The sequence below is a fragment of the Gopherus evgoodei genome, unplaced genomic scaffold, assembly GCF_007399415.2.
Source record: "Gopherus evgoodei ecotype Sinaloan lineage unplaced genomic scaffold, rGopEvg1_v1.p scaffold_80_arrow_ctg1, whole genome shotgun sequence".
Classification (NCBI taxonomy): Eukaryota; Metazoa; Chordata; order Testudines; family Testudinidae; genus Gopherus; species Gopherus evgoodei.
Genome location: NW_022060101.1, coordinates 353850 through 380999, shown reverse-complemented (window position 1 = coordinate 380999; position 27150 = coordinate 353850). Strand labels below are relative to the sequence as shown.

General features: G+C 63.9%; 2 protein-coding genes across 7 annotated transcripts; both read left to right on the top strand.

Moving 5' to 3' along the window:
- Positions 1-1287: 1287 nt before the first annotated feature.
- TAPBP (TAP binding protein) lies at positions 1288-11146 on the top strand. Of its 4 annotated transcripts, none has more exons than XM_030547977.1 (8): positions 1289-1431; positions 1959-2165; positions 6500-6775; positions 7642-7986; positions 9398-9722; positions 9891-9980; positions 10570-10601; positions 10723-11146. In XM_030547977.1, exons 1-8 carry the CDS (start codon positions 1386-1388, stop codon positions 10752-10754), a joined length of 1353 nt encoding a protein of 450 aa, XP_030403837.1. In that variant the 5' UTR covers positions 1289-1385; the 3' UTR covers positions 10755-11146. The 4 variants fall into 4 exon arrangements, with proteins under 4 accessions (XP_030403840.1, XP_030403837.1, XP_030403841.1 ...); XM_030547978.1 differs by having other exon boundaries at positions 1290-1431; positions 9398-9733; XM_030547980.1 differs by lacking the exon at positions 9891-9980 and having other exon boundaries at positions 1288-1431; positions 9398-9733.
- A 101-nt stretch (positions 11147-11247) lies between these two features.
- Positions 11248-27091, top strand: RGL2 (ral guanine nucleotide dissociation stimulator like 2). Of its 3 annotated transcripts, XM_030547974.1 has the most exons (19): positions 11248-12969; positions 14315-14504; positions 17528-17611; positions 17978-18153; positions 18646-18708; positions 18783-18964; positions 19213-19352; positions 19651-19866; positions 20540-20643; positions 20775-20859; positions 21363-21440; positions 23064-23138; positions 23470-23502; positions 23844-23965; positions 24357-24449; positions 24604-24736; positions 24955-25200; positions 26044-26158; positions 26316-27091. In XM_030547974.1, the coding sequence occupies exons 2-19, from the start codon at positions 14388-14390 to the stop codon at positions 26504-26506; spliced, it is 2253 nt and encodes a 750-aa protein (XP_030403834.1). In that variant the 5' UTR covers positions 11248-12969; positions 14315-14387; the 3' UTR covers positions 26507-27091. The 3 variants fall into 3 exon arrangements, with proteins under 3 accessions (XP_030403834.1, XP_030403836.1, XP_030403835.1); XM_030547976.1 differs by lacking the exon at positions 24955-25200; XM_030547975.1 differs by lacking the exons at positions 11248-12969; positions 14315-14504 and adding an exon at positions 16663-17334.
- Positions 27092-27150: the final 59 nt, after the last annotated feature.

Here is a 27150-nt window from a genome sequence, read left to right as displayed (position 1 = left end):
GAGTGAGCTGGGGGCGGGAGCAGAGGAAAATGGGGGAAGTGGAGGGAGGGAGCGGGGCAGAGGGACATGGGGCAGTGGAGGGAGGGGGTGGTGGAGAGGGAGCTTGGGGCGGGAGCAGAGGAAGATGGGGGTAGTGGAGGGAGGGAGTGGGGCAGAGGGAGTTGGGGCAGTGGAGGGAGGGGGTGGGGGAGAGGGAGCTGGGGGCGGAGCAGAAGTAGAGGGGGCAGGGGAGGGAGGGAGCGGGCAGAGGAAGATGGGGCAGTAGAGGGAGGGAGCGGGGCAGAGGGACATGGGGCCGTGGAGGGAGGGGGTGGGGGAGAGGGAGCTGGGGGCAGAGCAGAGGAAGATGGGGGCAGTGGAGGGAGGGAGCGGGGCAGATGAAGATGGGGTAATGGAGGGAGGGTGGGGGAGAGGGAGCTGGGGGTGGGGCAGAGGAAGATGGGGCAGTGGAGGGAGGGAGCGGGGCAGAGGGAGATGGGGCAGTGGAGGGAGGGGTGGGGGAGAGGGAGCTGGGGGTGGAGCAGAGGAAGATGGGGGCAGTGGAGGGAGGGAGCGGGGCAGAGGGAGATGGGGGTGGGAGCAGAGGAAGATGGGGGCAGTGGAGGGAGGGAGCGGGGCAGAGGGACATGGCGCAGTGGAGGGAGGGGGTGGGGGAGAGGGAGCTGGGGGCGGAGCAGAGGGAGATGGGGCAGTGGAGGGAGGGGGTGGGGGAGAGGGAGCTGGGGTAGTGGAGGGAGTGGGTCGGGGAGAGGGAGCTGGGGGAGGAGCAGAGGAAGATGGGGGCAGTGGAGGGAGGGAGCGGGGCAGAGGGACATGGGGCAGTGGAGGGAGGGGGCGGGGCAGAGGGAGCTGTGGGCGGAGCAGAAGTAGATGGGGACAGGGGAGGGACGGATAGGGCAGAGGAAGATGGGGCAGTGGAGGGAGGGGGCGGGGAGGAGGCGTTGGGGGCGGAGCAGAGGAAGATGGGGCAGTAGAGGGAGGGAGCGGGGCAGAGGGACATGGGGCAGTGGAGGGAGGGGGTGAGGCAGAGGGAGCTGGGGGCGGGGCAGAGGAAGATGGGGCAGTGGAGGGAGGGGGTGGGGGAGAGGGAGCTGGGGGGCAGTGGAGGGAGGGGGCGGGGAAGAGGGCGTTGGGGGCAGAGCAGAGGAAGATGGGGTAGTGGAGGGAGGGAGCGGGGCAGAGGGAGATGGGGCAGTGGAAGGGGGGGACAGAGGGGGCTGGGGGGCAGTGTAAGGAGGGGGCGGGGCCTGGGCAGCTGGGCTCCAGGCGGGGGAGGGCGGGGCCAGGCAGTGTCTGTCTCACCCGCCCGCTCCCCGAAAGTGAAAGTAGAAGCACGGGGCGGGGGGGGGAGGTCGGGTATTTTCACCCCTCCCTCGCCAGCCGCCATGACTTCACTCGCCCCCGTGGGGGCCCTGGCCCTGCTCCTGCCCGGTGAGTTGGGGGGGGAGGTGCTCTCTGAGCCACCCTCCTCCCCGTCCCTCAGACCCCCCGACACTGCGCGTCCGTCCACGGGGCACACCTGTTCCCCCCCCGCAAGGACAAACTGCCCCCCCGGGACTCAGCTCCCCCGCCCAGGGACCATGAACCCCCCCGAGACATGGCTCCCCCCCCGCCCCGTGCCGGGATGTCTGGGGTTCAGAGGGACAGTCCTGCTAGTTGGGGCTTTTGCTCATAGAGGCGCCTATGAGCTGCAGCCCGCCCCGTCTGGTCCGGCCGCTGCCCTGAGCTGGGCCGGGCTGTGCTCCCGCAGGGTGTCCGGGAGGAGGCGGTGATGGGGGGGCTGCTCAGGGCCTGGGGGGGATGTAGAGGCACCTGCTGATTATTGGTGGCAGGGGAGAAATCAGACCCTGAGGGGATGAGGGGTCATCCCTGGGGAGGGGACAATCTGGGGCAGTCCGGTGTCCCAGGGAGCTTTGGGGGTCCTGGTGTCCCCACTAACCCCTGGCCCTGGCCTCTAGGCTTCACTCTGTGTCTGGCTGCGGCGGGGCCCCCCCGGCTGAGCTGCTGGTTCGTGGAGGAGGCCGGGGGGGGCGTGGGGGTGATGCCGAGTTCCGTGACCCAGCGCAGGGCTCTGCTGCTGCTGCGGGGGGTGAGAGGGGGGCACCCCGAGACGGAGCCTGAGCTGCCCCCTGACCTGGAGCCAGGCATGATTTTTGATATCGTAGGTATGTCCTTCCCCCCCTCCCCCCCAGGCACCCACACCCTGCTCCTCCAGTGCCTGCCCCCACTACCGCCCTGCTGCCCGCTCCTGCCCCCCAGGACAACCCCTACATCCCACCTGCCCCAGTGTTACCCCATCTGTTCACCACACCCTGCTCCTCCAGTGCCTGCCCCCACTACCACCCTGCTGCCTGCTCCTGCCCCCCAGGACAACCCCTACATCCCACCTGCCCCAGTGTTACCCCATCTGTTCACCACACCCTGCTCCTCCAGTGCCTGCCCCCACTACCACCCTGCTGCCCGCTCCTGCCCCCTAGAACAACCCCTACATCCCACCTGCCCCAGTGTTACCCCATCTGTTCACCACACCCTGCTCCTCCAGTGCCTGCCCCCACTACCACCCTGCTGCCCGCTCCTACCCCCCAGGACAACCCCTACATCCCACCTGCCCCAATGTTACCCCATCTGTTCACCACACCCTGCTCCTCCAGTGCCTGCCCCCACTACCACCCTGCTGCCCGCTCCTGCCCCCCAGGACAACCCCTACATCCCACCTGCCCCAGTGTTACCCCATCTGTTCACCACACCCTGCTCCTCCAGTGCCTGCCCCCACTACCACCCTGCTGCCTGCTCCTGCCCCCCAGGACAACCCCTACATCCCACCTGCCCCAGTGTTACCCCATCTGTTCACCACACCCTGCTCCTCCAGTGCATGCCCCCACTACCACCCTGCTGCCCGCTCCTGCCCCCTAGAACAACCCCTACATCCCACCTGCCCCAGTGTTACCCCATCTGTTCACCACACCCTGCTCCTCCAGTGCCTGCCCCCACTACCACCCTGCTGCCCGCTCCTACCCCCCAGGACAACCCCTACATCCCACCTGCCCCAATGTTACCCCATCTGTTCACCATACCCTGCTCCTCCAGTGCCTGCCCCCACTACCACCCTGCTGCCCGCTCCTGCCCCCTAGAACAACCCCTACATCCCACCTGCCCCAGTGTTACCCCATCTGTTCACCACACCCTGCTCCTCCAGTGCCTGCCCCCACTACCACCCTGCTGCCTGCTCCTGCCCCCCAGGACAACCCCTACATCCCACCTGCCCCAGTGTTACCCCATCTGTTCACCACACCCTGCTCCTCCAGTGCATGCCCCCACTACCACCCTGCTGCCCACTCCTGCCCCCTAGAACAACCCCTACATCCCACCTGCCCCAGTGTTACCCCATCTGTTCACCACACCCTGCTCCTCCAGTGCCTGCCCCCACTACCGCCCTGCTGCCCGCTCCTGCCCCCCAGGACAACCCCTACATCCCACCTGCCCCAGTGTTACCCCATCTGTTCACCACACCCTGCTCCTCCAGTGCCTGCCCCCACTACCACCCTGCTGCCTGCTCCTGCCCCCCAGGACAACCCCTACATCCCACCTGCCCCAGTGTTACCCCATCTGTTCACCACACCCTGCTCCTCCAGTGCCTGCCCCCACTACCGCCCTGCTGCCCGCTCCTGCCCCCCAGGACAACCCCTACATCCCACCTGCCTCAGTGTTACCCCATCTGTTCACCACACCCTGCTCCTCCAGTGCCTGCCCCCACTACCACCCTGCTGCCCGCTCCTGCCCCCCAGGACAACCCCTACATCCCACCTGCCCCAGTGTTACCCCATCTGTTCACCACACCCTGCTCCTCCAGTGCATGCCCCCACTACCACCCTGCTGCCCACTCCTGCCCCCCAGGACAACCCCTACATCCCACCTGCCCCAGTGTTACCCCATCTGTTCACCACACCCTGCTCCTCCAGTGCATGTCCCCACTACCACCCTGCTGCCCACTCCTGCCCCCTAGAACAACCCCTACATCCCACCTGCCCCAGTGTTACCCCATCTGTTCACCACACCCTGCTCCTCCAGTGCCTGCCCCCACTACCGCCCTGCTGCCCGCTCCTGCCCCCTAGAACAACCCCTACATCCCACCTGCCCCAGTGTTACCCCATCTGTTCACCACACCCTGCTCCTCCAGTGCCTGCCCCCACTACCACCCTGCTGCCCGCTCCTACCCCCCAGGACAACCCCTACATCCCACCTGCCCCAATGTTACCCCATCTGTTCACCATACCCTGCTCCTCCAGTGCCTGCCCCCACTACCACCCTGCTGCCCGCTCCTGCCCCTAGAACAACCCCTACATCCCACCTGCCCCAGTGTTACCCCATCTGTTCACCACACCCTGCTCCTCCAGTGCCTGCCCCCACTACCACCCTGCTGCCTGCTCCTGCCCCCCAGGACAACCCCTACATCCCACCTGCCCCAGTGTTACCCCATCTGTTCACCACACCCTGCTCCTCCAGTGCATGCCCCCACTACCACCCTGCTGCCCACTCCTGCCCCCTAGAACAACCCCTACATCCCACCTGCCCCAGTGTTACCCCATCTGTTCACCACACCCTGCTCCTCCAGTGCCTGCCCCCACTACCGCCCTGCTGCCCGCTCCTGCCCCCCAGGACAACCCCTACATCCCACCTGCCCCAGTGTTACCCCATCTGTTCACCACACCCTGCTCCTCCAGTGCCTGCCCCCACTACCACCCTGCTGCCTGCTCCTGCCCCCCAGGACAACCCCTACATCCCACCTGCCTCAGTGTTACCCCATCTGTTCACCACACCCTGCTCCTCCAGTGCCTGCCCCCACTACCACCCTGCTGCCCACTCCTGCCCCCTAGAACAACCCCTACATCCCACCTGCCCCAGTGTTACCCCATCTGTTCACCACACCCTGCTCCTCCAGTGCCTGCCCCCACTACCACCCTGCTGCCCGCTCCTGCCCCCCAGGACAACCCCTACATCCCACCTGCCCCAGTGTTACCCCATCTGTTCACCACACTCTGCTCCTCCAGTGCCTGCCCCCACTACCACCCTGCTGCCCGCTCCTGCCCCCCAGGACAACCCCTACATCCCACCTGCCCCAGTGTTACCCCATCTGTTCACCACACCCTGCTCCTCCAGTGCCTGCCCCCACTACCACGCTGCTGCCCGCCCCTGCCCCCCAGGACAACCCCTACATCCCACCTGCCCCAGTGTTACCCCATCTGTTCACCACACCCTGCTCCTCCAGTGCATGTCCCCACTACCACCCTGCTGCCCACTCCTGCCCCCAGGACAACCCTACATCCCACCTGCCCCAGTGTTACCCCATCTGTTCACCACACCCTGCTCCTCCAGTGCATGCCCCCACTACCACCCTGCAGCCTGCTCGTGCCCCCCAGGACAACCCCTACATCCCACCTGCCCCAGTGTTACCCCATCTGTTCACCACACCCTGCTCCTCCAGTGCCTGCCCCCACTACCACCCTGCTGCCCGCTCCTACCCCCCAGGACAACCCCTACATCCCACCTGCCCCAGTGTTACCCCATCTGTTCACCACACCCTGCTCCTCCAGTGCCTGCCCCCACTACCACCCTGCTGCCCGCTCCTGCCCCCCAGGACAACCCCTACATCCCACCTGCCCCAGTGTTACCCCATCTGTTCACCACACCCTGCTCCTCCAGTGCCTGCCCCCACTACCACCCTGCTGCCCGCTCCTGCCCCCCAGGATAACCCCTACATCCCACCTGCCCCAGTGTTACCCCATCTGTTCACCACACCCTGCTCCTCCAGTGCCTGCCCCCACTACCACCCTGCTGCCCACTCCTGCCCCCCAGGATAACCCCTACATCCCACCTGCCCCAGTGTTACCCCATCTGTTCACCACACCCTGCTCCTCCAGTGCCTGCCCCCACTACCACCCTGCTGCCCGCTCCTGCCCCCTAGAACAACCCCTACATCTCACCTGCCCCAGTGTTACCCCATCTGTTCACCACACCCTGCTCCTCCAGTGCCTGCCCCCACTACCACCCTGCTGCCTGCTCCTGCCCCCCAGGACAACCCCTACATCCCACCTGCCCCAGTGTTACCCCATCTGTTCACCACACCCTGCTCCTCCAGTGCCTGCCCCCACTACCACCCTGCTGCCCGCTCCTGCCCCCCAGGACAACCCCTACATCCCACCTGCCCCAGTGTTATCCCACCTGTTCACCATACCTTGCTCCTCCCCTCTGCTCCCCCCCGTGCTCCCCCATCCCGTTTCTTACAGCCCACTCCTTTCCCCATCCTTCCCAAGTGCTCCCCCACTCCTCCGCCCTGCCCCCCAGTGCCCCCCCACTCCCCTCTCTGGCATGTCCCTCATTCGCCTTACTATGCCCCACAACTGCTCCCCGTCTCTCTCCCCAGATTCTGGGGGCCCCTGCGTTGTATCCCCCTCCTGGCAAGGGTGGGCATTGGGGTGCTTGATTTCTTTCTCCTCTCCAGACCCTGCAGGGGCCCTGCACCGTGTCCCCCTCCCAGCAGGGGGGCGCCGCAAGGAGGGGGAGCTGCCATCCTGTGAGATCAACACCTACATACCGCAGGAGGCCCACGTGCCCTGGGCGGCCGGCCTGACCCCCGAGCACCGCAGCCCCTTGGGCCTGGGGGGGCCCTGGTTCATCAGCAGCATCCAGGTCCCACCCAGGGGCTACGGGGTCAGCGCTGTCCTCAAGAGCGAGGAGGCTGCAATGTCCCTGCAACCAGCAGTCACCATGGCAACTGGTAACCAGGGCAACTGGGAATGTAGGGTGGGAGCAGCCTTCCCCCAAAACCCTGCTGTGGGACCCTCCCCAAACCCTCCTTGCGGCCCTGAGCTCCTTCCCTTGCCCCCGCATCCTGCTGTGCTGCTCACAGCACTACCCCTCCCAGGACACTGTCCATGTGGTGCTCACAGCCCTGCCCTCCTCCAAGGCACTGCTCCCATGGTGCTCACAGCCCACCTTGTGCCACTGCTCCCGTAGTGCTCAAAGCACTACCTCTGAGGCATCATGCTCACAGTCCTGTTCCCCATGGCACTGCCCACCCCCATGGCACTGTCCCTGTGGTGCTCACAACCCTGCACCCCCCTGGCACTGCTCCCATGGTGCTCACAGCAGTAACCCCCCACCCTCCTGGCACTGTCTTTGTGGTGCTCACAACCCTGCCCTTCCCTCGGTGGCACTGCTCCCATGGTGTTCACAGCAGTAACCCCCCACCCACGTGGCACTGTCCATGTGCTCACAGCCCTGCCCTCCTCCAAGGCACTGCTCCCATGGTGCTCACAGCCCGCCTTGTGCCACTGCTCCCGTAGTGCTCAAAGCACTACCTCTGAGGCATCATGCTCACAGTCCTAACTGTTCCCCATGGCACTGCCCACCCCCATGGCACTGTCCCTGTGGTGCTCACAACCCTGCACCCCCCTGGCACTGCTCCCATGGTGCTCACAGCAGTAACCCCCCACCCTCCTGGCACTGTCTTTGTGGTGCTCACAACCCTGCCCTTCCCTCGGTGGCACTGCTCCCATGGTGTTCACAGCAGTAACCCCCTCACCCCCGTAGCACTGTCTCTGTGGTGCTCACAGCAGTAACCCCTTCATCTCCTCCCTTCAGCGGTGTTGTCCGTGTTCTCCCGCACCCCACACCTGCACTCCCGCCTAGGCCGGGATGTGCTGCTGGACTGTGGCTTCACAGCACCACCCGGCCCCTTTTCGGTGGAGTGGCGGTACCAGTACCGGGGTGCTGGACGCGTGGTGCTGGCCTACGACGGGGTGTCAGGCCGGGCCCATGTGGCCGAGGAGGGGGCGCAGCTGTTCCTGGAGGAGGGGAGGGCGGACGCAGACACCAACGTCTCGCTGCGACTGTCCCAGGTTGGGGTGCGGCACGAAGGAACCTACATCTGCACCATCTACCTGCCCCACCTCCACGCCCAGCAGGCCCTGGAGCTGCGCATCACCGGTGAGTCTGGGGGAGCTCCTCTGAGCTCCTGCCTCTGCTCCCAGCCTTGGGGGAGGTCAGTATGGGACGATCTTTGCACCACATAGGTATCTTCCCCTCGCCCCAGGCTGGTGATACACAACTGATTCTAGGGAGGGCCCCTGAACTGATGCTCCCACAGCCTGGGCTGTGAACCCCAATATTTCCCCCCTGATTTGGAGGGGTCCCAGAGTTCCCCACATTGAGCCAGCACCCCCTAGAAACAACAGACTTTGGGGATGCTTAGCTGGGCTATACAGGGCTGTATGGGACTGATCTCTAATCCCTCCTTCCTCCCAGAGCCCCAGGTAGTGGCACTGTACCCCGTGGCCCCAGGAGATGAGGGAGGCCAGACTAGGTCATAAATCATCTCTTCCTTTGAACCCACTTCCCCCTACCCCCATGGTTACGCTGCACGCCAGCCCTCTGTCTGTGTCTCCTGGCGGAGGAGGGACACCAGGCTGGGCTGTACAGGCCCATATGGGACCAGTCTGTAACCCCCTGTCAAGGTATTTTTCCCACTTTGAACTTTAGCGTCCAAAAAGTGGGGACCTGCATGTACCCTTCTAAGCTTAATTCCTAGCTTAGATCTGATAGCGCTGCCACCAGCCAAAATATAGTGTTTGGCACACTCTCTGTTCCCCCAAAACCTTCCCTGGGGAACCCAAGACTCAAACCCCTTAGGTCTCAAAACCAGGAGAAATGAACCATTCCTCCCCCTCCTTTCCCCCTCCCAGACTTTCCCCTCCCTGGGTTATCCTGAGAGGCTACACTGATCCAAACTCCTTGGATCTTAAAACAGAGAGGAATTGACCTCCCCGGCCTCCTTTCCCCTTACCAATCCCTGGTGAGTTCAATCCCCTTGGGTCTTAAACAAGGGAAAATATCAATCAGGTTCTTAAAAAAGAAAGCTTTTAATTAAAGAAAGAAAAAAGTAAAAATTATCTCTGTAAAATCAGGATGGAAAATGTTTACAGTGTATTCAGCTCATATAGACTAGAGGGACTTTCCCCACCCCTAGCCTGAGATTCAAGTTACAGCAAACAGAGGTAAAAATCCTTCCTGCAAAATACACATTCACAAGTGAAGAAAACAAACATAAGACTAATCCGCCTTTTCTAGCTAGTACTTACTATTTTGTACATGAGACTGTTTCACAAAGATTGGAGAAACCTGGGGTGCACGTCTGGTCCCTCTTAGCCCCAAGAGCGAACAAAGGACAAAACAAACAACACAAACAAAGACTTCCCTGCATCAAGATTTGAAAGTATCTTGTCCCCCCATTGGTCCTGTGGTCAGGTGTCAGCCAGGTTCACTGAGCTTCTTAACCCTTTACAGGTAAAAGAGACATTAACCCTTAGCCATCTGTTTATGACACCCCCTCTCCCCTCAGAGCCCCCTGTGGTGATGCTGCGCCCTGACCCCCTATCGGTGGCTCCTGGGGCACCAGCCGAGCTGGTCTGTGAGATCTCTGGCTACTACCCGTTGGACGTGACGGTGAGCTGGCTGCGCCGGGGCCCTGGGGAGGCAGGGGGCAACCTGCTGGAGTATGTGACTGAGACTTGGGAGTCAGGGCACCGGCGTGGCCCCGACGGCACCTACAGCCTGAGCAGCTTCGCCCGCCTGGCGCCCGTCCAGCCCCGCGACCACGGAGCCACCTACAGCTGCCATGTGACCCATGCCGCCCTGGCCACCCCTGCCCGGAGGAGCATCCGGCTGTGCGTGGCAGGTGGGGACAGGGCAGGGGGCAATGGGAGAGGAGTGCAGGGACGGGGGGGGCTTGGGGGAAGGGGGCAGAGGGGAGAAAGGGGAGGGGGTAAGGCAGGGGTGTGGGGCAGGGGGTGGAATGGGAAGTGTCTCTCGGTCTCATTCCCCCTCTGCCCCAGGTGCCACGGGCCCCTCCCTGGAGGATGCCATTGGGATGTTCCTGGCCGCGTTCCTGCTCTATGGGCTCTTCCGCCTCCTCGGAAACAAAAGTTTGTGCCCCCCGTGTCACTTCCCCTGCCCCCCACTGCCCCCCGTGTGTCACCCCCACCCCCATTGCCCCTTGTATCACTTCCCCTTCCCCCATACACCCCTATCCCCACCGCCTCCTCTGGGACAAGGATGTGTGCCCTCCTGTGTCACTTCCCCTCCCCCCACTGCCCCTCATGTTACCCCCTCCCCCCATATGCCCCGATCCCCAGTGCCTCCTCCAGGACAAGGGTAGGTGCTGCCCTGCCACCATTCACCCCATTGCCTCCCATACAGCCCCCAACCCTCCCACTGCTCCCGTATCCCCCCCAGTCCTATCCCCCCATACCGACCTCCATTGCACTCCCAACCATCCAGCCTCCTCTGCAACACCCCCTCATACTGCCACTCCATACACCCCTCAGCCCCCAGGTACCCCCCAATGAGCCCTCTGCCTCCCAGGCCACATCTGTTCCTCTTCCCCACATCTCCTTGGGAAGGATGTGTACCCTCAGACCTCCGCTGCCCCCGCTCCCCTCAGACCCCCTCTTCCGCTTTGCACCCCCTGTCCTTCCCCTGTGTCTCACTCCTCTGTCTTGGTTTCTTTTTCAGTCTGTCCATCCGGAGCCGAAGAGAAAAGCAAGGTAAATACCCCTCCACACCCCAACAGTGCTCCTGCCCTGCCCCCCCCCAGCACCCCTTGCTGGGAGAGGCTGGGGCTGGAGTACCTAGGGTGATTCTTACCTGACTCTCTTCTCCCCACAGAAATCAGAGTGAGACGTGCCCAGGGAAGCTGAGATTTTGGGGGCTGATCTGTGACCCCCATAATAAGATTGTGAACCTCAGGCCAGGAACCAGAGTTAGGGGGCTTAATGATCAATAAAGGGTTAACTTCCTCTCTGGTACCCCTTCCATGCTGCCAGAATCATGCCTCAACCCGCCCCCTCCCGCCTCCCCTGCTGCTTCCCCACCCCCTCTTGGCTTGCTCTGCCCACAGCACCCACCTCTCCTGCTGCCGGGGTTCCTCCGCCTGAGCCCCCACCCTCACCCATGCTCCCCCTGCTGCCTGCCTCTCCCTGGGGGGTCAGGCAAATGGCCTGTTCTGTTTAAGATTGGGGGGCTGTTGGTCTGCACTGCTATATGGGGGCTTTGGCCCCAGAAATAAAAATGTTTTGCTGTGACCACCTAACTGCTGAATGGGCGTCGTCATCTCTCAGCATCCCTCCCCGGAGCCCCCACAGCAGAGGTCTCCTCTCCCCACCCAGCCCCACATGCCCTGCGCAGGGCAGCTCCAGGTTTTCTGCCGCCCCAAGCAGCGCAAAAAACAAACAAACAAACAAAAAGCCACGGCAGCGCAATTGCGCTGCTCCACTCTTCAGCGGCAGTTCAGCAGGGAATTCAGCCAGCAATTCAGGCCACCGAAGACCTGGACCTGCCATCACAATAGCAGCCAGAGGGCCGCCCCTTGGTATTGGTCACCCCAAGCGCCTGCTTCTTTAACTGGTGCCTGGAGCTGGCCCTGGCCCTGCCCAAACTGCCCCTGCCCCCAGTGCCCCCATCTCCTTCTGCCTCAGCAGGAGACTTTCCCATCCCCTTACCCCGCCCCCAGCTTCCCCATCCCTGGCACCCTCATAGCCCGGGCCAGTTGGGTTCAGAGAGTCTCCTCTCCCTAAGACCCAGGGCACACGGTCCCAAGGCTGAATGCCCAGTAGCAGAGAGTTCCACAGGGTCAGGGAGACAGAGCCTTTCCCGCCATCCTTGCTACCCTGAGTTGCTCCCATTCCCCCCCTTATGTTACAGAGTCCTGTATGTCCTGGTCTTGACTTCCCAGCTCCCCTCGCTCTCTAAGCACTGCCCATGCTGGGTTCATACCCAGCCGACAGGCACTGGAGGGGGGACTTCCTGGCTGGAGGGAGACAGGAAGGGAGTCCCCATTGTTCAGCTTCCTCTCCGTGGAGAGAGAGGGGAGAATATAGGGACTAGAGGTTCCAGACCCCACTGGAGGGGGGAATATATGGACTGGAGAGATGGGAAACACAGAACTGGATAGTGAGGCGGCCGCGAGGTGGAAAACGTTGGATCCAGCTCCCAAGGGGAGTGGGAGAATATACAAACACGTGGAGGGGGGAGCATATATACAGACCGCATCGCTGGGAAACATGGAGCCGGATCCTGGGGGGAAGGGGAAGAATATACAGACGAGCACTGGGAAACATGGAGCCGGATCCCAAGGGGAATATGGAGTGGAGAACTGGCAACATGGAGCTGGATCCCAGGGGAGGGGGAAATATACAAAATGGAGATCTGGGAAACACGCAGCCCTGGGACAGAGCCACATAGCGTGTCTGTCCCAGGTTCTAGGTCTCTCTGGCCTTGGCTCTGTTCCCAGGTGGATCCAATCTGGGCTTTAATGCTCTGCTCTGGATTTCATGTCACTTCCTTTCCAGACTGTTTCCACTCCAGGATTTTGATCTCCCCGGTAGGCTCTGCTCCAGGCTATGCGGTTCTGACTCCCATCCACCCCCTTTTAGTCCTGCCGGCTTTACCATTCCCTGGAGGTACTCCAGGCTGATACAGCTCCGGGCTTTGTGCCACTCCACTGGCTCCAGCTCCGGGCTTTCCGTCCTTCCCCCCTTCCTGCCCCTCCCTGGTTCCAGCTCCAGATTTTCTGTCCTGCCCCCACTTCCTGCCCCTGCTTGGCTCCAGCTCCGGGCTTTCTGTCTATCTGGCCCCGGGCTCTGTTCCTAGACTCCGTCCAGTTCCGTGCTGTCCGCTCTGACTGCAGCTCCGGATTTCTCTCTCTCCATCCAGTGACTCCACTCCGTCGTGCCCCTGCTATCCAGCTCCGGGCTTTGAGTCTCCCCGGCCCCTGGCTCCGTTCCCAAGCCGGCTCCGGGTTTCCGCCCAGCCCCGCCCCGCCCCGCCCAGCGCACTCAGCCTGGCCCCGGGGCGCAGCAGGGAGCCGGTGCTCGAGGGGCGAAGAGAGCGTCCCGCCCCCAGCCTGGCACCCAGGTGGGCGTGCACGGGGGGAGCAGGGGGTGCAATGGAGGACATGGGGTGTGCTAGGGGAATATGGGGGTGTAGGGTGGGGAGCAGGGCAGGGGTGCAGTATAGAATATGGGGGTGCAGGGAGGGATGTGTTGGGGCAGTGTGGAATATGGGGGTGTAGGGTGGGGAGCAGGGCAGGGGTGCAGTATAGAATATGGGGGTGCAGGGAGGGATGTGTTGGGGGCAGTGTGGAATATGGGGTTGTAGGGTGGGGAGCAGGGCAGGGGTGCAGTATAGAATATGGGGGTGTAGAGAGGGATGTGTTGGGGGCAGTGTGGAATATGGGGGTGTAGAGTGGGGAGCAGGGCAGGGGTGCAGTATAGAATATGGGGGTGCAGGGAGGGATGTGTTGGGGGCAGTGTGGAATATGGGGGTGTAGGGTGGGGAGCAGGGCAGGGGTGCAGTATAGAATATGGGGGTGTAGAGAGGGATGTGTTGGGGGCAGTGTGGAATATGGGGGTGTAGGGTGGGGAGCAGGGCAGGGGTGCAGTATAGAATATGGAGGTGTAGAGAGGGATGTGTTGGGGGCAGTGTGGAATATGGGGGTGTAGAGTGGGGAGCAGGGCAGGGGTGCAGTATAGAATATGGAGGTGTAGAGAGGGATGTGTTGGGGGCAGTGTGGAATATGGGGGTGTAGAGTGGGGAGCAGGGCAGGGGTGCAGTATAGAATATGGGGGTGCAGGGAGGGATGTGTTGGCAGTGTGGAATATGGGGGTGTAGGGTGGGGAGCAGGGCAGGGGTGCAGTATAGAATATGGAGGTGTAGGGAGGGATGTGTTGGGGGCAGTGTGGAATATGGGGTTGTAGGGTGGGGAGCAGGGCAGGGGTGCAGTATAGAATATGGGGGTGTAGGGAGGGATGTGTTGGGGGCAGTGTGGAATATGGGGGTGTAGGGTGGGGAGCAGGGCAGGGGTGCAGTATAGAATATGGGGGTGCAGGGAGGGATGTGTTGGGGGCAGTGTGGAATATGGGGGTGTAGGGTGGGGAGCAGGGCAGGGGTGCAGTATAGAATATGGGGGTGTAGGGAGGGATGTGTTGGGGGCAGTGTGGAATATGGGGGTGTAGGGTGGGGAGCAGGACAGGGGTGCAGTATAGAATATGGGGGTGCAGGGAGGGATGTTTGGGGGCAGTGTGGAATATGGGGGTGTAGGGTGGGGGAGGGGTGCAGTGGGTGTGTTGGGGGTGAAGTGGGTGCAGGGGGCTGCAGGAGGGAGGGGGACCAAGTCCCCCCAAATATTTCCTGCTCCTGGAGAAGTTCTAACTTCCCTCCCATGTCCTTCCGTCCCCGTCCCCATCCCCATCTTTCTCAGTCCTGGACCTCTCCGGGGGCAGCCCATGACTCCTCCGTGGGGCTGAGAAGTCCCCTCCCCCCACGGCCCCCCCATGCTGCCCCGCTCGCTGCGCCATCTGCTGGAGGGGGCCCGGCTGGAGCTGGGGGAGGAGCAGGGGGTCACTCTGAGCGGGTACCGGAGCTGGTCCCCCGACCCCCCGCAGCCGCAGGTGAGATGGGCTGGGGGCATGTGAGGGGCTGCAGGGAGTAGGCTGGGGAGCACGGGGGGGTCACAGGGAGGTGTGCGCTGAGGGGGATATGGGGAAGGAGTGGCAGCCCCGTGGGGGTGGCGTGGGGTGGTCAGCTCGGGTGTTGCTGGCAGCAGTCGGGGTGTGTGGGGTTAGAGGGGATGTGGGGTCACGCCCTTGTGTGTGGTTGGGGGAGGAGATTCTGTGTGGTGTTGGGTCACGCAGGTGTGAAGGGGGGTGTTATGGGGTCACACCATTGTGGGAGTATGTGGTGCAAGGGGGGGGTTGTGAAGCTGTGTGTTGTGTGGTGGGGTCACACCCATGAGTGTTTGTGGAGCCGTGTGTTGGGAGGGCATGTTGTACTGTCACACCCTTGGTGTATGTGGTACATGGGGGGGGTGTAGCCGTGTGTTGTCGGGTGTGTGTTGTGAAGTCACACCTCTGGGGTTTGTGGAGCCGTGTATTCTCAGATGTGTATGGTGGGGTCACACAGTTGCATGTGAAGCATTGTCATGGGGGGGTATGCGTCGTTGGTAGTTGAGCTGTGTGTGATTGTGTTGGCTTTGCTGGTAGTTATGCAGCTCACTCGGTGTGGTGGTGTGGATGGGGGTGTGTGGAGTGGTGGGATGTTTGGGGGGGTGTCTGTGTTGTGGGCTATTTGTGAGGAGTGAGTAGCTGGGGGGCTGGGGCTGTGGTGAGGGGCAGTGTGGGGCTTGGGTGCAAGTGGGCCTGAGATGTCCCTTCACTTCCTGTCCCAAATTCCCCTTGGTCCCCAGCTGCCCTGCCGCTCCCTGGGGTCATAGGGCTCAGGTGAGCGCCCCCTTCCGAGGACACACCCAGTCCCTGCGCTGGGGGGGGCAGGGCAGGTAACCTGGCAGGTTTGGGGAAGTGCCCGGGGGGGGGGGCAGGGCGGGAGGGGGTGGGGCTGGAGCAGACAGAGAAGGCGGAAGAAGCACAGGGAGGGAGACAGGAAGAAACAGGGACAGACAGACGGGGAGGAGTGTAGGGAGAACAGGACGGACAGACGGGGGAGGGGAGCAGGGACAGGAGAGACAGACGGGGGAGGGGAATGGGGACAGACAGACTTGGAGGAGTGTAGGGAGAACAGGACAGACAGACGGGGGAGGGGAGCAAGGACAGACAGACGAGGGGAGGGGGGACAGGAGAGACAGACGGGGGAGGGGAGCAGGGACGGACAGACGGGGAGGAGTGTAGGGAGAACAGGACGGACAGACGGGGGAGGGGAGCAGGGACAGGAGAGACAGACGGGGGAGGGGAATGGGGACAGACAGACTTGGAGGAGTGTAGGGAGAACAGGACAGACAGACGGGGGAGGGGAGCAAGGACAGACAGACGAGGGGAGGGGGGACAGGAGAGACAGACGGGGGAGGGGAGCAGGGACGGACAGACGGGGAGGAGTGTAGGGAGAACAGGACGGACAGACGAGGGGAGGAGGGACAGGAGAGACAGACGGGGGAGGGGAGCAGGGACGGACAGACGGGGAGGAGTGTAGGGAGAACAGGACGGACAGACGAGGGGAGGAGGGACAGGAGAGACAGACGGGGGAGGGGAATGAGGACAGACAGACGGGGAGGAGTGTAGGGAGAACAGGACAGACAGACGGGGGAGGGGAGCAAGGACAGACAGACGAGGGGAGGGGGGACAGGAGAGACAGACGGGGGAGGGGAGCAGGGACGGACAGACGGGGAGGAGTGTAGGGAGAACAGGACGGACAGACGAGGGGAGGGGGGACAGGAGAGACAGACGGGGGAGGGGAGCAGGGACGGACAGACGGGGAGGAGTGTAGGGAGAACAGGACGGACAGACGAGGGGAGGGGGGACAGGAAAGACAGACGGGGGAGGGGAATGAGGACAGACAGACGGGGAGGAGTGTAGGGAGAACAGGACAGACAGACGGGGGAGGGGAGCAAGGACAGACAGACGAGGGGAGGGGGGACAGGAGAGACAGACGGGGGAGGAGTGTAGGGAGAACAGGACGGACAGACGGGGGAGGGGAGGGGCGGACAGAGAGACAGACAGACGGGGAGGGGAGGGGGGACAGGAGAGACAGACGGGGGAGGGGAATGGGGACAGACAGACGGGGAGGAGGGGAGGGGGGACAGAGAGACAGACAGACGGGGGAGGGGAGGGGGGACAGACAGACAGGGAAGGGGAAGGAGACGGGGACAGACAAGGGAGTGTAGGGGGGGTTTCTTGTTGGTGTGTGTGAGACTGGGGAGGCAGGAAGGCTGGCTGGCTGCCCTGGGCTGCATGTTTGAGAGGTTCACTGGGTCCTGCTGCACCCCCTCCCTCCCCCCTACTGTCTGTGTCCCTGAACCCCTGCTGTGTCCCATAACTTTCCCACCCTGCCCCCCAGCCCTATGCACCCCAAACTCCTCTGCCCAGGTCCACAGGCCCAGGCCTGTCCCATAGGACTGCGGAGGGGTTCAGCTGGGCGATTCTCTCCCCCCGACGCCCCACCCCAGTGAGAGTCGTGCCCCTAGGTGGGGCTGAGCAGGACCCAGTGAACCTCTTCAGCACACACGCACCTTGGGGTGGGGGTGGTGACAGCCATCTGTCTGTCCCCCCCCACGTACCCGGATGTCCCCCAGAGTGCTCCCTCTGCCTGAGGGAAGGGGGCAGTTCCGGGGGAGGCTGGCGGGGGCCACGCCCCAGTAAGCAGCAGGAGGGGGTCTCTGTCGGGGGGGGGGCGCTGATGAAGGTTTTCCTGCGCCTGGGGGCGTGCCTGGGGCCGGGAAGTCAGGAGGGAGGGGGGCTGTCCCGGACTCGGTGGTACTGTCTGCCTGTCAAGGTGAGCTGGGTGTGTGGGGGTGGGGGGGGGGACGGGACTGTGACAACTCCTGTAGGGGTGTGGGGCCGCTCCTATACAGCTGGCCAGGGGAAATCCAGGGGGGCGGCTGGAGTAGGGGGAGGGAGGATGAGACTCCTGCAGATGGAGGGGTGGGGAGCAGTGATACCCGGGGTAACCCTCCGCTCTCCCCCAGCCCCCAGTGACCCTGACTGAGGAGGCCGAGGAGGGGGTGATCTACACAGTGACCACACGCCAGCCCGGGGGCGCCCAGCCAGGGGTGAGTGTGGGGGGCAGGTTGGCTCTGGTGCCATCTCTTCCCGGGCCCCCAGCGGTATGGGGGGGCTGTCACTGAGAGGGGATGGTGTGAGGGGTCCAGGCTGGCTCTGACGCTCTCCCCACAGGCTAAGGGGGGGCGCAGCCAGGCCGAATCACTGGGGGAACGTGGAGGGGGGTCTAGGCTGGCTCTGATGTTCTCCCTACAGGCCCCAGGCACGTGGGGAGCCAGGCTGGGTCACTGGGGGAGCATGGGGGGTCCAGGCTGGCTCTGACGCTCTCCCCACAAGCCCTGGAGGGGGGGCAGGGAGCCAGGCCGGGTCACTGTGGCGGAGTGGGGGGCCCAGGCTGACTGGCGCTCTCCCCACAGGCCCCGGTGGGGGCAGGGAGCCAGGCCCGCTCGCTGAAGGCCGGGTCGCTGGTCCGGCTGGTTCGGCACCTGCTGGAGGCCCAGATGCTGGGCGACACCACCTACGTTCCTGCCTTCCTGGTCACCTACCGGGTGTTTGCTCACCCCCCTACGGTGCTGGGGCTGCTGCTTGACAGGTGACGGTGCTCGGGGTGGAGGGGGCGCAGGATGGTGGGGGGAGAAGGGGGCGCAGGATGCTGGGGGTAAGTGGGGGGAGGAGGGGGTGCAGGACACGGGGTAAGTAAGGGGAGGGGGTACAGGACATGGTGTAAGCAGGGGAAGGATGCTGGGTTAAGTGGGGGGGCGAAGGGGGTGCAGGACACGGGATAAGTAGGGGGAAGGGGGACACGACGCTGGGGGAAAGTGGGGCGTGACTAGAATAGGGATTATGGGGGGGACGTGGGGGCAGAGGGGATGGGGGGACACAAGGGGAGAGGCAGGCCCCATGGGGGGATGAGAGGGGAGGGCTAGGACCCAGAGCAGAGGGTTAGGGGGTATGGGGAGATGAGAGGGGAGGGCTGGGACCCGGTTGGGGGGTAGGGGACGTGCACATAGGGAAAGGAGCCGTCTGGTGTGGGAATGGGAGTGCAGGGGCCATGGCAGCCCCCCTGACCTGGTCTCTCCCTCAGGCTGGAGGAGGTCGGGGCGCTGGAGCTGGGGCCCGTCTCCCCAGAGACAGCTGAGCTACAGCGGTGAGTGACACCCCCCACAGCCTCCCCCTCCCTTCCCCTGGCTGTGTCCCCCATTCACCCCCATCTCCCCCCAGGGCCTTCTCCTCGGTGATGTGCTCCTGGCTGGACGGGTACCCCGAGGATTTCGGAGGGGCCTTGGACCGGGGCCTGGTGGAGCGACTGGGCCGGAGCCTGCAATGTGCCCTGGGGCAGGGCTCCGAGGCCGAGAGATGCCTGCTCGCCCTACGGGGGGTGCAGGGAGGGCCCAGCAATGGAGGTGAGGCGTGACTAGAATAGGGATTCTATTTAATGGGGGTGGGGAAGCCTGCAGACAGGGGAGGGGGGCAGATGGATGGGGGAAGGGTCTGGTTGGAGAGGAGTTGGGGGGCCGAGAGGCAGGCAGATAAGGGTGGGGGGCAGATCTGGGGGGTGGGGAGGTGGAAGGGGGTACTGGGGTTGGGGGAAGGGTCTATCTGTGGGGCAGGCTCTTCCCCGCTGGGTCTAACGCTGCCCCCCCCCTTGCAGGAGAGCTGGAGGAAGAGGAATGGGGGGTAGGGAAAGATGGCCCTGAGGGGTGTGTGACCCCCAGGGGGGACCCTGACCCCCTTGACATCCTGATCTTCCAAGCCGACCATGTGGCTGCTCAGCTGACGCTGGTGGAGGCGGTAAGTGGGGGAGGGGGAGGGGGAGGGGGCTGTACCCCATAGGTCCCCTCGTCAGGGTAATTCGGGGGTGGGGGTAGGTAATGGGGTTGGGGACTCAGTGTTTAGGTTACAGGGTGTGGGGGTTCAGGACACCCCAGGAGATGTTCCTGTGGGTGAGGGGTAAGGGACACCCTTAGCAGTGGGTGGGGGTCAGGGTGCAGCCCCCCATTAATCCTGCCTCCTCAGGTGCTGTTCCCAGGGGCGGTAGGTGGGAGGGGTTGGGGTGCAGCCTCCCATTAACTCCTGCCCCTCCCCCCAGGCGCTGTTCCTGCGGGTCGTGCCCTACCAGTGCCTGGGCTCACTCTGGTCTCAGCGGGACAAGAAGGGGCGGGAGCGGGATTGCCCCAGCGTCCGTGCCACTGTGCACCAGTTCAACCGCCTGGCTGGGGCTGTGATCCGCTCCTGCCTGGCGAGGCCGGGGCTGCGCCCCCAGCAGCGGGCCCGGATCCTGGAGAAATGGATCCACGTGGCTGAGGTGAGTGTGGGGCCGGAGCTCAACCCTCTGGGGTCGGGGTCGTCACACTGCGTCAGGCCCCCAAACCCCAACCGCGTCCCTGGCCCCCAGCACCGGGCCTTCATCCTGGAGAAATGGATCCACGTGGCTGAGGTGAGTGTGGGGCTGGAGCTCAACCCTCTGGGGTCGGGGTCGTCACACTGCGTCGGACCCCCAAACCCCAACCGCATCCCTGGCCCCCAGCACCGGGCCTGCATCCTGGAGAAATGGATCCACGTGGCTGAGGTGAGTGTGGGGCTGGAGCTCAACCCTCTGGGGTTGGGGTCGTCACACTGCGTCAGGCCCCCAAACCCCAACCGCGTCCCTGGCCCCCAGCACCGGGCCTGCATCCTGGAGAAATGGATCCACGTGGCTGAGGTGAGTGTGGGGCTGGAGCTCAGTGCTCTGGGGTCAGAGTCACCGCACTGTGTCTGGCCCCTGGCCCCACAGTCTGGGCCATCCCTGCCCACCCTCCCCCCCCCAGCAATGGGCCCCTGGCTCATGGGAAAAGGATTCACACAGTGGAAGTGAGAGCAACGTCTGATCTCAGCTCTGCTCCCAGTACCAGCCAGGCCACCCTGACCCCTCACCCCTGAGTCAGCCCAGCCCCTGCCCTGCAGCTGGCCCCCCATGACCCTGACCGCTGTGCCCCCAGGAGTGCCGCGCCCTGAGGAATTTCTCGTCTCTCTGCGCCATCATCTCTGCCCTGCAGTCGAGCCCCGTGCACCGGCTCAAACGGACCTGGGACGAGACTGCCAGGTGGGGCTGGGCCGGCGTGTGTGTTTGTGTGTGTGTGTGTGTGTGTGGAGCTGGGTGGTTGGGATGGGGGGAGGCCATCGGGAGGGCAATGTCTCAGGGGTCACTCACCCCCCCCCCAATCCTCCCGCCAGGGATGCGCTGCGCAGCTACGAGGAGCTCAGCACCATCTGTTCTGAACAGGATAACTACAGCCTGAGTCGGCAGCTGCTGTTCCAGGTGAGGGGCCTCCTGACTCCTGTACCCCACCCCCATCCGGCCCCACACCTTCTCCCCGGGCCCCCCAGCTCCTGTGCCCCCATCCTGCCCCACACCTTCCCCCCAGCCACCCTGGCTCCTGTGCACTCCCCATCCGGCCCCCCGGCTCCTGTGCCGCCCAATTCTGCCCCCTCGGCTCCCAAGCTCCTGTTCCCTATCCTGCCTCCTATCTCCCTGCCCCCCATCCGGCCTCCCAGCCCCCTGGCTCCTGTGCCCCCATCCTGCCCCCTGGTTCCCTGCCCCCCATACTGCCTCCTACCCACCTCCTCACCATGGCCCCCTAATGTCCTCCTTTCCCATCCTGCCCCCCACTCCCTCCCTCTGCCCCTTCCCTACCCAGCTGGCCCAACCCCTGTGCCTCACCACATCTCCTGTATCCGCCCTCATCCCCGACACCTTCCCATGTCTCATTGTTCCTCCTCACACTCGCACCTGTGCCCCTCTCTCATTCCTCTGCCCCCCAGGAGGGCACCTCCAAACCGTCTGGCACCGACCCTGCCCCACGCCGGCACCTGCGGAGACCCCAGGAGCAGCGCCCAGTGGTGAGTGGGGGAGGGAGGGGCACAGGATAGGAGGGGCTGCCCCGTCCCTGTTCTCCCCCTTCAGGGCCCAGGAAGGCAGAGGTGGGGGGGATACTGAGGCGTGGTGGGCTTGGGCAGCCCTGGTTGGGGTATATGGGGGGCTGGGCAGAGGCACAATAGGGTGGGGAAAATGTGGGGGGCCCAGTAGCTTGGGTTGGAGGTATGGTTTGTGTGGGGGTATATGGGGGCCTGAAGGGGGTACACTGGGGTGGGTGGAGGCCAGGCAGGGGGCTGTGGGGCAAGGGGATTGGCAGTGTGCTTTGTGTGGGGCTATGAGGGTGCATGGTGGGTGTGGGATGGGTAGGCGGGTGTCACAGGGTCCCCAGGCGATGCTCTGGAACTGCTCCCCACCAAGCCAGGCAGGACTCTGGGGAGCCTCCTCTCCCTTGGAGCAGACTGTCCCCAGGGCAAGAAGCTCACACGGCTTCACCTCCTGGGTCTGACCTTGGAGCATTCAGCATCCTCTGCCCCTCCATGCGCTTCCCGCAGTGAGTCCGCCCGGGCGGGGTCCTGGGGGAGCCAGAGAGCCCTGCAGCCCAACTCTGCAGTTGGATGTGACTCTCAGCCAGCAGGTAAAAGAGGTTTATTAGTTGACAGGAACACGGCATAGAACAGAGCTTGTTAGCACAGAAATCAGTGACTTTCAGCCAAGTCCATCTGGGGGAGTCCTGGGCCAGGCGGCCTGGACTCCCCCTCTTCCAGTCCCCCCAAGCAGACTGCCAGCTTCCAGTGACCCCACCGCAGGCACCCCCATTGCTGCTTCTCCACATCTTTGTCTCGCTTCCCAGGCCAAGACTCACCTGGTTGCCAAGAGCGACACAGTCCTGTGGCACCTTATAGACACATTGGAGCATAAGCACGTCTGTAAGGTGCCACAGGCTCTGTCGTTCTTTGCAGCTACGGACTAACACAGCTCCGGTTCTCAGGTTACAAAGGGCACTGGCCATAGCACATGTGCAGGCAGCTGGAACAGCATCACCTGCCCCAGAGGGTCTCAGCCAAAAATCACACACCCCTGTTCCCACCACCCAGGTATTGGTGCAGCACACAGGGAAACTGAGGCACACATTCATGCAAAACAGTAAAACTCACATTGTCTCAACAGTAAGACACATACAATATAACAAAGGCTGGAGGGTTCACGGCAGGCGTGGGAGGACTAGGTGGGGTGCTGTGTAGCAGGCGGATTGTGGGGGGCTGGAGGGTGCACGGTGGGTGTGAGGGGCTAGGCGGGGTGCTGTGGGGTGGAGAGATTGGTGGGGGGTTGTGGGGGGCTGGAGGGTGCATTGCAGGCGTGGGGGGGGCTAGGCATGTGCTGTGGGGCAGGGGGGTTTGTGGGGGGCTAGAAGGTGCATGGTGGGCCTGGGGGGGCTAGGTGGAGTGCTGTGGGATGGAGGGGCTGTGGGGGGCTGAAGGGTGCATGGTGGGCATGGGAGGGGCTAGGTGGGGTGCAGGGGTTGGCGGGGTGGTTTGTGCAGGGCCGGAGGGTGCACAGCGAGGTGGGTGGGGACGGGGCACAGTGGGGAAATGGGGGGGCTGGGCGGGAGGGTTGACTGCCCGTTCTCTGACCCTTGCTCCCCCCAGGGCGTGGTTCCGTACCTGGGCACCTTCCTGCGAGACCTGGTGATGCTGGACACGGCCATGAAGGACGAGCTGGAGGTAAGACCAGGAGGCGGGGAGTAGGGGTGAGGGGCTGGGTTAGGGTTAGGTATGAGGCGGGATGGGGCCAGCCACGGAGTGGGGCCAGGTAAGGAGACAGCAGGGGTTAGGAGAGCAGTGGGCGGTTATGAGGGGGCTGGGCAGTGGGGGCAGGGGAGCAATGGGGGAACTGGGGGGCCAGGCAAGGAAGCAGCAGGGGAGCAATGGACCAGGCAGTGGGGGGCTGGACAGCAGGGGGAGGGGAGCAGTGGGGGGTTGGGGAGTGATGGGGGGGCCTGGCACACGTGTGGGTCGGTTGTGGGGCTCATGGCACGTCTCGTTTCTCTGGCAGAACGGATACATCAACTTCGAGAAGCGGCGCAAGGTACCAGGCTGTGCCAGGGCCACTGGGCTCCCTCCATGTCTGGCTTGGGGCTCCCCTCTGTCGCTCTTCCTCCCCCCCCCGGGTACAGCCCCCCTTTGTCACTCGCTGCCCCCCCCCAGTACAGCCCCCCTGTATCGCTCTCTGCCCCCCACCTCATACAGTCCCCTGGGCTCTCTGTGCGGTTCCCTCCCCCGCTGGTTACAGGCTCGGCCCCCCCTTCCGCCCCGCAGTATAGCCCCCCCCGCTCTCTGCCCTGCTGTCCTGTCATACTCTCTGCCCCGCTCTCTGCCCTGCTGTCGGCAGTGCCCCCCACCATGTAACCGCCCCACTCTCCCCCCCAGGAGTTCGAGGTGCTGGCCCAGCTGCGTCTCCTGCAGTCCGTGTGTCGCAACTACAGTGTCCAGCCCAGCCCCCCCTTTCAGTGCTGGCTGCGGGCGCTGCCCCCCCTCTCTGAGGCACAGAGGTAGCGGGAGGGAGGAGCGCCCCTGTGGCTGGTGGTGGTGGGTGGGGGGGTATGGTGCTTGTAGGAGCTGCATGAAGTGGGTTGCTGCATGTAGGGTTGTATGGTGTGGGAGGTTGTGTAGGGTTTTGGGGGTTGTGGTGTTGCATGTATATGGGAGTTTGTGTAAGGAGTGTTGCATGTAGGAGGGGTGTGTGTGTGTAGGGTTTTGGGGGTTGTGGTGTTGCATGTAGGAGGGGGGTGTGTGTGTAGGGTTTTGGGGGTTGTGGTGTTGCATGTAGGGGGGGGTGTGTGTAGAGGAGTTTGGGGGGTTGTGGTGGTGCATGTGGGTGTCTGTGTGGAAGTTTGGGGGGGTTGTGTGTATTATGCAGTTCTAATTCCCCTCTTCCCACAGTCACAGTCTTTCCTGTGAGATCGAACCCCCTGGGGAGGCCCCAACCCCCCAGCAGCTCCTGAAGCCCACCCTGGTCATCACCCACTGCACAGAGTGAGCATGGGCGGGGGGCAAGGCTGAGCAGTGATTGAGGGAGGGGGGCTCTGGGACATTGAGGGGCTGGAGGGATAGGGAAGGGGGCTGGAGGCTGGTGAGGCTGAGGTAGCAGCCCCCCCTTGCTCCATCTGTTACCTCCCCTATGTCTCAGGCTGCTGAGCTCCGTGGGGAACCCCCTGGTCTCCTGGGAGGGGCCCAGCTCCCATGAGGGGCCCTCTGGCTGCAGCCCTGACCTGCTGCCGCCCCCCCGTGGCCCCACGCAGCTGCTGTCTCGCCTGGCGCAGGTGAGAGACCCCACCACCACTGCTTCCTGCCCCCACCCCCCTGCCTGATCTCTCTCTCCCCGCAGTCCTGCACCCCCATCCCCTCTCCCATTCCTCCCCCACCCCACCCCACCCCCCTTTCCCCGTCGGTCCTCTGCCCCTTGTCCCATTCCTCCCCCTCCCTCAATCCCAGCACTGTGCCCTTCGCCACCCCCGTCACCCCATCTGCGTCCCCGCAGCACATGAAGTGGCCGTCAGTCTCCGCGCTGGACACAGCTCCTGAGGACGTGGGTTCCTCGGCCGGGGGCCTCTCGCCCCCCACCCCCACCGGGGGGGACTTTCCCCGGGGGCACCGGCGCTCGGCTTCATGCGGCTCTGCCTTCCCTGCCCCTCCCAACCCGGCGCCTGGGCCCCCCTCCTCTGACTGCTGCATCATCCGCGCCCGCATGGCCCTGCACAACGGCAGCCTCTATAAAAGCATCCTGGTGAGCACCTGGATGCCTGGGTCCTGTCTCCGGGGGGGCGCTGGGAGCCAGGACACCTGGGTTCTATCCCGGCTCTGGGAGGGGAGGGGGGGCTGAGAGCCAGGAGGCCTAGGTTCTCTCCTGTCTCTGGGAGGGGGAGTGGGCAGCTGGGAGCCAGGACTCCTGGGTTCTATCCCAGCCCCGGGGGAGGTAGGGGCTGGTGAGTTAGAGCAGGGGCAGCTGGGAGCCAGGACTCCTGGGTTCTATCCCAGCCCCGGGGGGGGGGGGGGGGAAGGGGCTGGTGAGTTAGAGGAGGGGCAGCTGGGAGCCAGGACTCCTGGGTTCTATCCCAGCCCCGGGGGGGAGTGGGGGCTGGTGAGTTAGAGCAGGGGCAGCTGGGAGCCAGGACTCCTGGGTTCTCAACCCTGCCCTGTCTGTCTTGCTGTGACACTTTCTCCTGCAGTCAGTGTGTTGGGGGTGGGCCAGGCTATTAGTTTAGCCTAGGAACCTCCTGTTTCCCCAAGGTGACCCCAATCCCACAGCTGCTATGGGGAGGGGGCAGCTGGTCCCCTGACGCAGTGTCTCTCCCTGTGGGGAGGGGCTGCCCCATTGTGTGTGTCTGGTATGAACAGGTTAGCCCTACGTGTGTGCGTGCATTGGTGGGGGCGGGGTGTTGACTGGGTGGGCGTGAGGCTCTCTGGGATGTCTGGTGGGATTTGCTGCGTTCTCCCAGCTTTGCATGTTGTATGTGTGGGGGGCATGTCTTGTTATCTCTGTGGGGTGATCACTTCCCTCTACGTGGTGGTGCTCTCTGGGGTGCCTGGGCTGGCTCTGTTGTGCACAGTGCGAATTGTGTTGCCGTAGGTGACCAGCCAGGACAAGACCCTGTCTGTCATCGCCAAGGTGCTGGAGAAGCACGGCCAGGAGCCGGGGGCTGCCCCCCAATTCCAGCTGGTCCAGCTGCTGCCTCAGGGGAAAGGTGAGGGGGGCAGGGGGAATTGGTGTCCCTGGGGTAGGGATTGGGGGAGCAGGGAGCACCCACAGCAATGGGGTCTCCCTAGGGAGCTGGGTCCCATGAGTGGGTGGGGGGACCCTATTCCCTACCCCCCCCTCACACCCTGTCTCTTCCCCTGCAGAGCTGACCTTCCCGCCTACAGCCAATGTCTTCTATGCCATGAATGGCTCCAGCTTGGACTTTGTGCTGCGTCCCAAGAGCGCCAGGGAGCCTCCCCTGCCCCCCAGTGCCGTGCCCCGTAGGGCAGAGCTCAGCGCCACCTTCCCCAAGATCAAGGCCACCGGCCGCAAGCTTGCCAGGGCCCTCTTCTGACGGCGAACCCCAAAACCGCCCTGGGGCTTCCTGGGCCTGGAGGAAAGGAAGTGACCTGCACCCTCCCAGGCTTTGAGGAAGGGAATTGGAGCTGCCTAGGGCTGTCTACTTGGCCTGGGGCTGCCTTCATGTCTCCTGGCATCAGGGTCTGGTCTGCCCCAGGACTGTCCAGGGGGCAGCCTGCCCAGCAGCCTCAGGGCCATGACCTAAGTGCCTTGAAATGGGTGATGTCCTGACAGCTCCTCCCCCAGAGGTCAGGACCTACTTCCTGTCCACCCAGGAGGTACAGCCCCCATGGGGGGCAGGGGCAGTGACCCCCCACAGCATGGTCTCACCCCTGCCACAAGGACTCCGTGGGGAGGCCAGCGTGGTAACGTCCTGCTAGACATGGGGGGGATATGGGGTGCCCCACTGGTGCCGAGATGGCAGCTTCTTAGGGACTTGTCCCGACTGGAGGTGTAGGGGGAAGGACTGTGTGATCCAAGCCCTGCAGGGGCAGCTGATACCCCCCCATCACTGTATAGGGGGCTTGTGGCCCTAGCCCTCTTCGCTGTAACACTAATGCAATAAAGACACTAGAAGCAGCTGGCAGAGAGCTGTGCCTGGGGGGGAGCGAGCCGTGCAGGGCACAGCCAAAGAAAGCA